General features: G+C 39.3%; 1 protein-coding gene across 1 annotated transcript; it reads right to left on the bottom strand.

Moving 5' to 3' along the window:
• Positions 1–4,063: 4,063 nt before the first annotated feature.
• On the bottom strand, positions 4,064–14,007 carry phr6-4 ((6-4)-photolyase). The gene is made up of 12 exons (XM_066726564.1): positions 13,588–14,007; positions 9,635–9,815; positions 9,029–9,480; positions 8,699–8,950; positions 8,101–8,285; positions 6,805–7,034; positions 6,542–6,709; positions 6,014–6,154; positions 5,736–5,887; positions 5,443–5,645; positions 4,790–4,816; positions 4,064–4,663 (listed from the first exon to the last, which is right to left on the bottom strand). The coding sequence occupies exons 3-12, from the start codon at positions 9,238–9,240 to the stop codon at positions 4,521–4,523; spliced, it is 1,713 nt and encodes a 570-aa protein (XP_066582661.1). The 5' UTR covers positions 9,241–9,480; positions 9,635–9,815; positions 13,588–14,007; the 3' UTR covers positions 4,064–4,520.
• Between the last annotated feature and the right edge of the window lie 1,196 nt (positions 14,008–15,203).

Here is a 15,203-nt window from a genome sequence, read left to right as displayed (position 1 = left end):
GTATTTCGGCGTATCCCTGTATAGCGCGGTGCGCTTCTTAATAGCGATGTTGATCTGCTTTACTCGAGAGACATCGAGGCACGTTCGATATTGGAAACGAATCGCGCTAATCTCGGATTGAAAATCTTCGCGAGGTCCATTAAAAATTGCCTCCAACAATGCTCGCCTATGAACGAGCAAGCTTCCCAATCATCGCGAGGCGCGCGATTAATTAAGATATTCGTTAACGAACGATCAATCGATCCACGTTGCATGGAATCTCAACGAAATCGGTTGGGATATATCGAAAAAAGCTCGTATCGATTTTATGGGCGTTAGCGACTAGGACTCGAGGAATTTTCTTCCCCTGCGTAAAAATATCGAAACGAACGGGATTCTCGTAATCTGATTGGGCGAAGCAACGAGAGGCATCCTGGGACGATGAGGACGGTTGCACTTACGTGTCGAGCTTACAAACGCGGCCGACTGCTAATTAATAGGGTTATCGATCCGATCGTGCTATCGTTCGCGCACATCTACGTCCCAACAACCTTATCCCTGATTCTTTTTCCAATTGCGCTCTTTTCCACCCCCCCCCCCCTCCCCCATCCCAACGCCTCCCAATTTCTGCATGCTTTTTTTCTCCATTTCCTACGCTTAACGATTACACGTGGAATTCCAGGGATAAGGGATCTTATCGGGTAAATGACGCCGCGAATATAACAGGCCAGGTGTAGCGTGGCTTATCGCGATTTCTTTTCAGGTCACTATAATGTAGCTTCCACGGTGTAATCCCTTTTAGGACGGAGTTAGCCTCGTATCGCCAAGTGCGTCCCAACATGGTATCTCGCCAATATCGTCCTGTCGTTCGCTCTTATCTCGCAGGAATGGCCGAATTATCCACGCTGTACTCAAATTTCGCGTTTTACTGCCGTAAACAACCCTGAAGACCAACGTTGCAACGGAGGAGCGTCGGAATTAATATTGTACAAAGACTTTGATCGGTGCTTCTTCCCAACTACCGTGATTGGCGAGGTAAGAATAGCGAGCGGAGTCCTGTGCCAAATCCTCCTTGCGACCCGATTAAATTACACGGATTATTGGCTGAGCGAATCTTGACTGGATCGCTTTAAGAATTATTCGAACGCGACGCAAAATCGCGAGATATCGCCCTGTCCTTCTTTCTCATCTCGTAGGAATGTGTAATAACCGAATTATTCACATTGATACTCGAATTTCGCGTTATATCAGTGCTGTAAACGACCCTGAAGATCGACGTATATCGTATATAGTCGAGAAGCATCGAAATTAATATTGCAAGGTTTTAATCTCTGCTTTTTTCCAATCGCCACGTACGATTAGCCAGATGGCAATGAGAACAAAGTGCCGCGCCAAATCCTCGAAGGCTGATTAAATTACACGGTTTGTTGGCCGGGCGAATCCTGACAGGATCGCTTTACGAATTAATCGAAGACCATGTGGAAGAGTCGCGTCTTCTTTCGGAATGCGAAGGAGCGATGTAATTCAGTGGAATGTGACACGTTTACACAGACGAGGTATATCACGCAGGATGAGATAAAGGCTTTTGTAATGGTTTACAGTGTGTTGCGGTGTGAAATTCGCCGGAAGCTCCGGCAGCCCCGGCGACGAGCGTAAATGAGCCGGTGTGGTAGTAAAACGGACCTCGGTTACTCTCAAACGAGCCAATTCGTTCTAGTATCAGCCTCGGTGCACGTTGCACTCGTTCCTAGGGATAATGACAGCTGCTTTAAAACTCCCACCAACCACCGAAAACTTTTCACGATTTAATCGCATTCTTCTCCCATCGCACGATCTACCTATACGCGGTTAAATCGTTCCTTATTCTTCCCAGGGGAGACATGGTATCCTTACAAATTTTTAGCACTCCTAAAATGTCCATTCGAGGTTCCCATCCGCGTTCCAATCAGTTTGGCAACCATCCCCGACGGTGTCCAGGTCGAACGATGCGTTTCGTCGTAAATAAATCCTTTAGGATCTCCCAAGTTCTCCTGTACACACGAATAGACGAGGATGACCTTGAAAATTTCCACTGAATTATTTTTTTTGCGGGAGTCGTCGAGAGAAAAGAATTTTAATGTGTTTTTCGTGTGGCATGAAAAATATATATATAACTATGTGAAAAAAGTTTTTAAGCTCTTTTCGTCATTAGCAAATCTTCGAGAAATTGATAAATATATTTTATATTCTCAATGTTTGCCCTGTTTTATAAGAATTTATGGAACTTCTTGGCTTAAATATACTCTTTTATATAACTGGGTAAATATCAACGATATTCGAAAATTCTATCAAAGTTCTCTTCACACAGAATTAGATATTCGACTTAAAGTTCTCGGGTCGGTATCGATTTATGAGACACCCTGTATAATAGTAAAATAATGATCGTCGAAACCCTGCTGTCGAGCCCAATTGCCATTTCGTCACACATCTAAGACTTCTGTAATAAACTCGAACAAATATTTGTGCAATTACAACGTTTATGGCCACTTTGCAACCCACTGCTTACCTTGTAAATTTGCATTGGACTGCGAAGAAACGACTAAAATAGTTGTCACTACATAATTGTTAAACATTAAAAATATAAATTTGCAAAGCCTGTCGTAGGTTGCAAATTTGCCCATGATCAACGTTGTAACTCGACAGGAAACTTTTTATATTGTACTTTTTTTTTCTTAAAAGTTGAACGCGAATCTTCTGTCTTCTGCTGCTGAATGGGAGAGATCTCTCGTATTGAAAACTCGTCTTTTCCTTATTATCATATTCCCCAGTGAGTTTCGTCCAATGCCATCGTTCTACTCCTTGTCCGCACGGGCCAATGTTCCGGGAAAACGAGCGAAGAGGCCTCGAAATTCAACATCTGGCCTGATAAAATCACATCGAATTCTGCATGAATTTCACATACACACGCGCACACGCACGTGCGGGATCGAGGCACAGGAATGACAGGAATGAAAGAAAGGGAGAATTTGCGAGTGTTAGAATGAGAAAAATGTGTGCATGAGTGAACATATGAATCGCGCGAGAGAGAGTGTAGAAACTGATGCTTCGGTTTTCTTTCTGAGTGTTGAGAATGTTCATTTGTAATTGTTTAAATCTAATGAAAAAAAACTGTACTGTAAAACTATAAGTACTATAGGCACTAAAAATATATCATTTGTTGACATGAAAAAAAAAGAATAAAGAAATACCAAAATGGCGCAAGTTCTGTCAGCGCACGCGCACGTGTCGGCACAGATTATTATATATATACGCATATACAAATATATATATACATATATATACAGATATATAATAACATTGCGTGCGAGTGCGTGCAGAAACTCCGTTTTTTCTAAGACAACAGTTGAACAAGGATAGAGAAGGAATAGGTGTAGCTTCGAAGAGGAGAGCGAGAGAAAGAGTGAGATACATGAAAAGAGAGAGAGCAAAGATGGGGAAGGTGCAGTGGGATGATTAAAAAATGGTAAAAAGTTAGAAGCAACGCGTTGAGAAGAGAAGATTGTGTAGTGAAGTCGTTCGCCGTTACTAGTTAACTCTCTATACGTATATTTTGAAGTCGATTTTGCGGTGTGATGTAGCTAAAAAAAGTACGTCAATTAGATGATTCGACGAGCTACAAGCGGGAGCCGAGCGCTCTCTTTTCGTATAATCTCGTTGATACAATAGAGACGAAAACGTATTATCAACTTTTTGTAGTAAAACAGATTCCGTTGAATGATCAATTGCATCGGACATCTTGGATGAAGTACCATTAAATCGCAAGTGCTAGACCACATCATCATTTTCTTGTCCAATTTAAAAACGATCCAACCGTTAGTCACGTTCTTTTTTTTTCTTAGATATATATATATATATATATATATATGTACTAGAACGAATTGGTAGCATGCAATTTTCTTCGTTCCTGATATCTTTTACCCCTCTTTTCATTTAAGATGCAAAGATACCCTCTGCCATTTAATTTTTATTCTATCCAGGGGAAGAGAAGAGGAACCAAGGGTGAAAGAGGTAAGTGAAATGTTTATTAAGAAAACTTGTTCTATTTCTGAAAATATGCACTTTATTTTTTGGTGCTGACTCACTGTGCAGCCAGTTATTTACAATTTATAAACAATGATAGACATTTCTCAACGAGAGTGCATTGGTTGTTCGTGCGAATTTGCATACATAGTGTATAGATCCTGATTGGTAGACACTGAGTATGGCCGCTGACCGAAACATAAAGACCTATTGTATGTTGTAGGTGGAAGACAATTTATTGGATCGCCCATTGTACTACATCCCCTTAAACTCCGCCAGCGTTTCATGCCCTCGCCGTCTCACTTCCGTTTCGCTTATCTTTACACGAATTTTGTCATCCTTTGGCAAAGCTTTTCTCGTAAAAGTTTTCAAACTTTCATGGAATAGAGAAAGAGAGAGAGAGAGAGAGAGAGTGAGAGTGATAGAGGAAGAAATAGAAAATACATTCGATCGAGGAATAACCTGATCGATCGCATTAGACGTCACTGTGGTAATCGTTGCGTTTGATGTTGCTGTTGCTTTTGTTGTGACTGGACTGAATGGTCAATTTCCCTCCGATGGCTCTTCCGGTTCTCCGCCATGTCCTTCCGGTCGTTCGTAGAAAATGGTAGCGCAGCTGGTATACCTTGGGAGTGATTCACAGAAATTATTCACTTTCGCCAACTGTGCAATCGTTTCGAATGAAATTGATGGTAGGCTGCAGGTAGTACTTTCACAGGTAAGTAATCGACCCCGATAAAAATTCACTTACCGACCATTTCTCCTCTGAGGCTGCTTTCTGCGAAGAAGAGAAGTCAATTTCAGCGATCAGTGTAGCTAACAATGACAGAGCTATGTACGGTTCTTAAAGTCCAGCGTTATTTATTGTTTCGTTCGATATTATTATATATATATATATATATATATAAATTAGACCACCGACGAAACTTCAAAGGTATATGATAGTCTTACACAAGAGTGACTCCAAAAAAACAAATTTTATGTCAATTGTACTTCGCATAATTGATGGCTCGTTTTAAAATCCTATCGATCTAAATTAGCACACTGGTTTCTTTAATTCAAATAAAACGTAATTTTTTTAATAAAAGTTTCGTATCTTTCATTTGTTACATTAGACAATAATATTTTAATATATTTTCTAGATTCATGCAGAATGTTTAATGATTCTTAATTTATTCTTAATCAAATTATTCCTATTTCTCTACTTTCCAAAAATTGCTCTGCTGGTCCAAATTCAGCTACATTCCCCTAAATATAGACAAAGTCTAGTAATGTTTGTTTGCAACTCTTCGTACGTGTATATGTTGGGTACGATTACGTAAATTCGCTCTCGCATTCATCCGAAAGGGAAAACGTACCATTGGAAGATTGGAAGAAAAATACGAACGATCAACTTACACTCACCGTTACCGCGGTACTTATTCAGCTGTTGGTACACCTGCTTCATCCGTTCTATGTTGATCCTCGAGGTTTTGCTGTGGTTCACTATTGGCAGCGAGTACTCTTTGCCTATGATGCATTTTGCTGCACGCTGAATGCTCAAGGGAGCGTTCCAAGGCTCATGGATGTACCTAGTAGGGAAATTCTTCAAGATCGGCAAGTAACGCCTGCGAAGTCAAACCACTAGTTTTCTCCTCATTTTTCATCTCTTCGGGCTTAAAACTTTTCATCTAACAACATAGACCCAGTTTTCCTACCTTATGTAGTCACCATTCGGATCCGCTTTTCTGCCAAAACGCACTGGACAGTAGCAGTGAAAGAACTGCTGGAAGAACGAACTACAGGACAACCACATCCACATTCCTGCATTCACCGACCAATCAGCATCCAGCAGTAATTCATCGAACACCTGAAATAGTGAATTTTCTCTTAGTTTTATTCCGCAGAATTACTTTCCTCGAGGGTTCTTTATGTCTTTGTTATGACAAAGAAAGACATTCTGCAAATGTCAATGGGACCTGTGATATTATTCTACCTTCATTCCTTCTTCCCAAGAGATCCAAAGGTCACCTCTGGTCAAGAAGCAAGCTACGGCGTGTCTGGCTAAATGATGGATCCAGCCTTCCTCCCTCAATTGGGTCATTATTGCGTCGATCCACGGGAACCCAGTCTGACCCTGGTAAAAATGAGGAAAGAAAAAGCAAAGAAAATCTTAAATTCAGAATTCACATTTCTCATGTGACTTTGGTTTTCGAGAGATTGGAGGTAGAGGGCGGGAGAAGGACTATTTTTGTTTGCTCTACATTATCGTTATAGCAAAAGTCCCTGGAAGCTCCTGTCCATATCGAGAGGCACGCGTATTCCTCCTTCTTTCGAGATTGCCACTTTGGAGCGAACGGATACTCGTTACCCAGTTTTATGAGAATAAAACAAGAAAAGGGGCTTTTCACCTCTGTTCTTTACGAGGGAAGCTCGATAAAAGAAAAAAGAATCGCATTGCGGTATTTATGACCTCTCGAAAAATTGAAAGCTTCTCCTTACCAACCGGAGAATTTTTACTCACGTTCGCCCATTTCGCCAGGGCCTCCACGTTCTTGTCCCAAGGTATTTGCACGCAAATCGGGTTCCCGTGCATTCGATCAAAGTTCGGGTTCTTCGTAGCTGCGCAGTAAAAAAATTCACGCCACAAGAGTTGCCCGTGTAGGGACAGTGGTGGTACGGCTTTTTTTATCTGAAAATTTTTCAATTTCAGAATTCACACTATTTTCAGGGTATATATGTATATATATATATATATAGTTGTGGACAGCTTCGCTGGTATTTTACCTTTTTGTAAAGATCGGTGAGCTGATAGTAGAATAGCCTCGTGCTGAGGCATCCAAAGCGCAAGTACGGGGAGAGTCCGGTCTGACTGGGTAGCAGGGACTGAGGTGTCATTTTTGGCCGGCCAAAACTTGCGACCCAAGCTTTTCTCTCGAGATGACGTTCCAGCCTTGCCAAAGCCTCGCTTTCCCCTCCCACCCAGACGGGTGGTAGAAGACCCTCCGTGTCGAAGCCTATACGAACAAAGCAAAAAGTTCAATTTCAACCTTCGAGATCCTTCGTATCATCGCCTCATCGTTGGGAGAAAGATTAACTCTCAAAATTCCTCCAATAAATATTCAATATTTAACCAAAACAAAATTTAATATTTCTTTCTTCTTTCTCCCAAGTATTTAAATGTAAGCCTACCAACAAAACGAAGGGATTAAATTCATCCTTCGTAATTCTCTCTATCATTACCTGGTCGGTACGACAGAGAGCGAAAGAAGTAAATCTCTCCCACATTTTCACAAATATGAAATTTTTTGCAAAATAAAATCTGCATATTCTCTCTTTTCTCACATAATCTTTTAAACATATGTTTTTAACTTCAATTTTTGGAAAAATGAGCTCCTAATCATTAGCAAGTTTTTAATATATGCTCTGATATTAAAATCTGTCATTCAGAAAAATTACAAATTTTATACATCATTTTTACATAGTTATCAAACTACCTCAAAGTTAACCACGTCTTAACCAGACTTGGTCAGTTTGGCCCTGATACAAAACTTATTCTTACAAATAATTAAAAATTCACAAATAAAGCACTAGGTTTTGCAATGTTCAATATTTTTCCCTGCCTAATCTTACAATGAAAAATGAGCAACTTATTCGTGCTATCGTAATTAACAAAGTATAATAAAATTATTACTCAACGCTATAATAACAAAAAAAAACATTACTATTTCATTAATACTTTCGTTAAACTGAACTAGTGCATCAAAGCTTTTCGTGGGAAAGCTAGTTGTTGATGGTTGCGAGAGAAAGAGAAAAGTAGGTCGTATTAAGGGCGGAAAGTTGGCACGTGTCCGCGCTGTTTTCTCGTTGGCGAAAATAGAAGAAGTGTACGCAGTGCACTTGTTATTTTAAATATAGACGCTAACGCAAGAGATGTTCCTCGACCCTTAATTTCTCTAGCACGTAACATATATTATCAACGAAAACTACCCTCCCCTCTTTCTCTCCCTAATTACAATATATAACCAAGGATGTCGACCTCCCTTGAGATTTATTATGAAAAAAAAAAAACACAGGAAATACCGAGTTCCTCGAGCGTCGGGACGCCATAGTGGTCATCGTGGTCTTCCTTGAGTGGCGTATAGGCGTCGCCTATGCAAGTCTGAGTAACCGTGGGCACAGGAGGCTCGGGTGGTTCCATACTAGCCACGACGTTCTGGAATTGATGATAGGTCAACGGTGGCTTTCCTCCATTTTTCTCAATAATCCTACAACACAGGTTCAAAAGCTTCGATCAATCTTCCTGAGGAACGCTCGGCGATTGAAAAACTTGTAACTTTTCGTCAACATTCCAATGCACCAATCTTACTCAACCAAATGGGCTGCTGATAAGCACTCGAAGAGAAAAATCTGTTCCATTTTGAGTTATTAAAAGCGAAAAGTTTCTCATTGAAAGTTAAGGCCGGTAATTCGCGCAAAGTGTGCGACGGGACTCTGGATCGTTCGAAGCATCCCGATTGATATGCAAACGAATTCAACGACGCGAACAGCGAAAGCGTCGTTTTCCTTTCAACGCGAAAGGAGCATCGGTGTCTGGAGGATAAGGAGGGTTGAGAATTTTGATCCGTATATAACTTCAAGGGGGAAGCATTGTCTAATTGGCAAAGCTATCGGGACTCACTCGTCCAATTTGTAGAGAGTATGCGAGACGTTCTGGACGACTGAGATACCAAGTTCTTTGCAGAGCGCCGAAATGTTGTGGTCCCGGACGCGACCAAACGGTTCCGGGTCCTCCTCGAAAGTTAAGTTGGTCGTGCCCCATTCCTTGAAGAGTTTTGGCAAAGCATCGGCTGGTTGTCCTCGGATCACGAAGAGACGAGAGTTTAATTTCCTCAATGATCTGTCTAGGTCCTCCAAGCACTGCAGGAGGAACCTGTGGCAAAAAAGAGGGTTTTTTTGGTATCTTAAATTAAATATTCGGGAATCCTGAAGAATCATCGTGGTCCATTACCTCCACTTGTTGATGCCTACGTTGGTGCTTCCGGCGAACCAAGGGTCGAGCACGAACACGCATCTGAAGGTGGAGGCACCGGCTAGTCCCTCCCTCAGGGAGGGATTATCGTGCAACCTGAGTCCTTTGCGGAACCAGTGGACCGTGTGCTTCTTCCCATCACCCTGCACCGATACGCTCTGGCTCAATTGGCTGCTACGGCTACCCGTCATCCTTTTCTGTACTTTTTCCTCTTAAACGCTTCAACCCGACGCCATTCTCACACATGTATATGTATATGTGTGTGTATATATATATATATATATATATACTTATATTCACTGCTTCTCTTCCAATCGTCCTTCACACTCTGTTGAACGAATCAGGCCTTCATTATTGTTCTCTTTTTCTATATACCGATATATCTTAATTGTGGGCGAGTTGTTCTGTGCCCCAAACAAAACTCATCAATTCTGCACAAATAACAGTTTAATACAGGTTATATTAATCATTAAATTTTCACTATGAGGTAAATTGATTGAAAAAATAGTTAATTTTCGTAAAACAGTTTTTTAGATTCTACTTTGTTTCTAAGGACGAATGGTGGGGATTTAAAGGTTAACGAACCATCTACTTCCGCTGGAACGTACGTTTCCGGTACCAAAAGTCGTTCACGATGGTCCGTTCGATTGGTTCAGCCTTGTTCGCTTTAGCGCAAATCGAATCCCTGCTGAAGAATGGTCGAGGCTTGAATCGCCTTTCCAGTGCTATATCTTTTTGCACCAGGCAACCCTGAAGCGATATTTCACTGAAAATCAAGGTATATACCCGTGAACTTTTCCCAAAATCGTGGCAAATTCGTGGATAATGGTGAAGTATTAAGGGGATTTCCTGTATCGATATTGCAGATCGAAAACGCTTGTTCACGGTATATATGGCGTTGCTTTAACTCTGAATTCAATCTTTATTTTATATTTTTTAAATATCAGAAATTCCTTTGCAACAAGGATGTGAAAGTTTGCAAAAAATCTTTTTAAATAACTGCTTTTATATTGTAAAGAAAATTAATAAATTGAGAGAACAATTTTCTTTGATAAAAAAAAACTCTTTAAGGAAACCCAAAAACAATGAAATCGAACAAGAAATAATGGTGTATCGTTGACCTTTGATTTTCAATAAATGGAACTCGTTATCGACTCGACCAGGATAAAAGTTAGAATCTTAGAATCAACAATAATTGGCTCGATAAATAAGTATTGCAATTTCAACAATATTTTCTGGTTAAAGTAATAATTTACTGTTGCCTAAATAGCAAAATTTTCTGCTTGATAATATTTTTGCTGTACACGAAGTAATACAGAATATACGGAGAGGATATTACAGTTAAATTCAGTGAAAAATATATACAGGAACTTTTATTGTATTTTACAGTACCATCATCATATTTTTTCAATTTGGTAAATTTTAAAGCGTATATAGTAAAAATAAGAACGCTCTATTAGCGTCTGTTATATGTAAGACTAATTATTAGAAAAATTTTATAAAGTTTTACTATGGTCCCTAAGTAAAAGCTAGAATAATGTTCATTTATTTTTAAAATTGCTATATGTATATAAGCTTCTGCATGGATCTCCTCGAATTTTTACTGCATTTGCAGTAAAAGCTTAAAAAAACTACATTAGTTTGCACCACTTATTGACTTACCAGCGCACAAACATTTACTTTACACAAACATTACACAAAAGAACTGGTTACTTTGTACATTCATAAATTATCATATAAGTACCTGATTGTCACGGTTTACTTCAAGCTAGAAACCCCAGAAAGAATGACCGATTCTGATAAGAAAACTTTCATACAATTTTTTAATACTGTCTATATATTTTCCAAGTGACGTAATAATATGTTTAGGCTAGAAGTCTGCATGAATTGTTATCAAGCTTGGAAAATATTAATAAGATTGAAAAGATTTATGAGAGTTTTTGTAGATATGGAACGATGATAAAAAATGTTCAATAACCTGGTTTCATATTACTAATATTTTTCAAGTTATATTAAAATCTATCTAGGTATACTTCGTTAGGTCGATAGCCTGCAAAAATAATTCTATAACTCCTTAAATATGAATAATATTAAAAAAAAAATATTCACTCCGCATTTAACATTGTTCATATTTAATGAGTTACAGAATCATTTTTGCAGGCTATATCGACCGAATTTACACTTAAACGGATTTTTATGTAACCTGAGCAATATTAGTAGTACGAAAAAGTGTTATTAAAGTTATTTCTTATTAATTATTATAATATAAAAAATTCCTCCTATGAATCTGTTTTATAACATTCTTTTCTTTCTAATCTCAATTTCTCTGTGAAGGAAAAATTACAGCAGTGAATCGTAAAAATGATATTAAAAATTTTTAAAGTATTATTCAGTACTATTTTTCCTGTGGACTCGTCCGTAGTAATTAAAGTTTGAAAAGTATTTATTCATTCAACTAACTATAAATGATTTAATTCTTTTTTAAAGAAATTATATCATAAATTACCTTGTGACGTTTGAAATACCACTGAATTAAGTCAGTTTTCCTTCGAATGTAAATAAGATATAGCACCAGAACTGTGAACACACATTAAAATTTACTTTAATATTATCTCCGTGTACCTGCGCTAACGAATTTAATTTTTTATGAGTACTGAGAATTAATTATAGCATTAAGTGGATAATGCTGTAAATAGGAAAAACTAAGTAAAATAACAAAATAAATTATTATTGTTATAATAACGATTCACGCATTGAAAGGAAAACAAAATATTAAAATTTATTACAAAATGCAGTATATATAATCTCTGTATCAGAGAGAGAGAAACTATTATATAAAATTATAATATTCTATTAATATCCTACAATATTTTCCACAAATTAATTAAAGTAAATTATTACGTCCCGATGTGTTACAATAATTTGTGTTATATAATTCAGCAATTTTATTTCAAGTTTTTCCCACCCACATATAAACTTTACAATGTTATTTATTAAAAACAGATAGTCAACGATACACACGTTATTTCTCGTCCAAAATAATTTTGTTTAAGTTTACTGCATTCGCTAAGAATTCTTCTATATATCAAAGAAGCAAGTTTTTTCAATCTACAAATCGTTTTCGCAATAAAAAAGCAATTATTGGAAGAAACTTTTTCGTCTTTTCGAGAATCCAATGTCTTTACTACAAAGAGAAGAAATTCCTGACACGATGAAAATAGTCTTGAAATAACGGCGTGTAGCGTTAAAAGGCGTTTTCGATCTGTAAAGTCGGAATGGGGGATCCTCTTAAGGGGATGGGCATTTCATTTTCGAGGGGCCAATTTGTTACAGTCGAAGCAACCATGTTGCGGCTTGTAATGGAAACGTGCCGTCGCGTCTGTGAAATTAATGCGTCCCGAGCTCTTTGGTTGCTTGGAAAATTAACCACAGCCGGATGCTGCCATAACCGGTCCAGCCACGAAACGAGGATTTAAAGCTCCATGAAAATTCTATTAACTCCCCCCCCCCCCCCCTCCCAAGCTCACATACACGCGCGAGAGTACACTTTACGAGATTCATCAAATCGAGATGCAATCTTCGCCCAGCGCGTTATTGCACTCTGTTTAAGTGACCTTGATCAGTTTAAAAATCAACTTTTTGCCAAAGCTCGACTGCTATTGATGGATCGACGTTAAAGTGCCTCGGCGAAATTTATAAATCAGATCCAGTCGGGAGTGAAAAATCAATCGCCAACGATATTGTTCGAGTTCCATCACGTTTCTTTCGTATTTCCCACAAAGGATTCCATGGAACGAGACTGTCGGATCGACCGGATAATTTCGCCATTTAGAAAAATGATGGTCCAGTAGATAGATTATCTCTCTCGATGATTTCACAAATATTCCCACCTCCACTTAACTCTGGATTTGATTAATTTCACAAGGTCAGCTATATATAATTTTCAAAGGTTTCTGAAACACTCAAAATTCGGACAATTTTTTGCCATCAATCGTCCATGCATTTATCGCGTAACGCGTATACTATTGTGCTGGCTGACATATCACGGCCAATTCTACTTGATCGCATTAGACTACTGTGTTGCGGAGGTTGACGTATTACGGCCAATTATACTACTCGTATTACATTATTTCAAAGTGACCGATATACTCCACTCGCCCCTCTGTACACTACATCGATCACCCTTAATCACAGCATCCTTCTTTTGTTTTTCTTTTCAGAGTACCAACCGTTTTACATGGACGGTATTTCACGCTTGACTCGACAAACTCTAGTACAACCAGCAAAACACTAAAATCATTATAGATTTTCTATAAAATGTACGAGTATTCTCGGAATTTTTAAATTGCAGACCAACGATTCGCGAATACCGATCGATGAATCAGCTTGCTGCGCGTTATTATTTGAAGAGAAAAATATGTTACGGTATAAGAGAACAGTAACTAGAAAAAAAAAGTTATATATACTGTTTTATCGACGGGAAGTATGTAGGCGAGTAGCTGCTGTCAACACAGTACGCAGTTCGCGCCACTACAAACCTGCTTGGTACTGGTAACTCGTATCGAGGAAGAAATCAAGAAACACGATATCAGAAAGGATGACGCAAATTTGTGAAAATTGATAAACAACGTGCACTGGTCACTCTGCAAATAACACACACATACACACACAGAAAAACATATGCACAAGCGTAGCGACACTCGAAAGTTCGTTGTTTTGAATCGTAGAAAGAGTCGGACTGTCGACTAGATAAGGAAAGCTGTGGTAAGACGAGGGGGAAGGGGGGAGACTGGATTGGATCGAGAAACGAAAATATCGACTGGGAAAACTGGAGCGAGCGCGGTTTCGAGTTTGGATCGCATATGCGAGGCGGAACGAAGGTGGAGGCCGACAGGAGGTTGCGAGGTTCGAACGTTCGAAGAGGACGACGAGACAAAGTTGTGTGATGCAGGAGAAGGGGGGACACAGGCGAGAGGGGCCAATCGGGCCACGCCGAGTGCAACGTGACCGCGGACTACGCGAGAGATTCAATTGGCCTAGCCGATCACGTGGTGCATCGGTCACGTTGCAGCCGCCGTGGTCGCGCCAGTAGCGAGTGCGTCTCTCTCGCTCCAGGAACGTTTCGCGCATTCTTCTCGCTCTCCACCGGTCTCCACGCTCCATAGTCCACAGAGTCCACTATCAGCGATCTCCCATGCATTTACCTTCCGCTGTGCCGTGTATCGTTTGCCGTTCTCTCGATCGACGTCCTCCGTTCGACGTTCACGCGCTAGTCGCCACCACGCTCACCCAGGAAATTGCCGGACTACACCCTTCCTTTTTCCACTTAAGTGTTAACTTAAGTCCCCCCAGCATTTTTCAGATTAAACGGCGCAACGTCCTTTTTTATACATTTCGCGCAGTCTTTGCCAATATTAACTCGCCTGACTCGAACTACTGGTGACGAGGCCACAGTTCAACGAACGTGACCCAGACATTGCGTGCTCCAATAAATACAATCCGCACAACAAATCCAAATTTAACGTTGCATTCGTTCGTACGTGTCCTCGCGCTGGGATTCTGTAGCGCTGCAGCCGTTTCGTAAGAAGGACGGTTGTTATACTCACCTGGTAGTTACCGGTGCTAAAAGCGTAGGTCGCCTGGTATTAAATTTTCCTTTATTCCTGACGCCCTATTGTACCCCGATATAATTAGACATTTGTTAATCGGACTGAGAAAACCTTTTCTTCGGTATTGTTTCTCTAATATAACTATTATTTCATTGTTTTATTAATATTATATTAATATTCTTTAATAATAACTACTGTGAATGTACCGTTGTTGGGAACTCGAGTTCTTTTAGCTGTACATTTCTCTCATTTCATAACCGATGACGCAGTATTGTAGTCTCAGAGACTTATTGAATTTTTACTTCTAGGCAATTTTTTGTTATAGTTGTGGCTGCAGACATTTAGGAGGATCGAACGGTGAATTTTATTTACAATAAATCTCAGTCGTATTTCTTAACATTATTTTTCTAGTGATTTCAAGTGAAATTCAAAAATTTATCGAGTTATAAGATTGGAACGTGTCGTGTAACTTGAATAGCACTGGTAAAACTCAAAATTTAAGGAAGAAGCCTGGTATAAATGCTTAAAAATTGAGATATTTTTGA

This window comes from Prorops nasuta, unplaced genomic scaffold, assembly GCF_024137725.1.
Source record: "Prorops nasuta isolate Cenicafe-Biocafe unplaced genomic scaffold, Cenicafe_Pnas_1.2 PNAS00004, whole genome shotgun sequence".
NCBI lineage: Eukaryota > Metazoa > Arthropoda > Insecta > Hymenoptera > Bethylidae > Prorops > Prorops nasuta.
Note: the sequence above shows the minus strand (reverse complement) of the source record. Positions and strands in the feature narration are given on the sequence as shown.

Excerpts from the sequence above, each read along its gene's own strand:
- phr6-4 (XM_066726564.1), bottom strand. The coding sequence starts at position 9,240 with ATGACGGGTAGCCGTAGCAGCCAATTGAGCCAGAGCGTATCGGTGCAG. Across the intron at positions 8,951-9,028 it reads GTAGGCATCAACAAGTGGAG|GTTCCTCCTGCAGTGCTTGG; the intron begins GTAATGGACCAC and ends TTTTTGCCACAG. Across the intron at positions 4,664-4,789 it reads CCTCAGAGGAGAAATGGTCG|GTATACCAGCTGCGCTACCA; the intron begins GTAAGTGAATTT and ends ATCACTCCCAAG.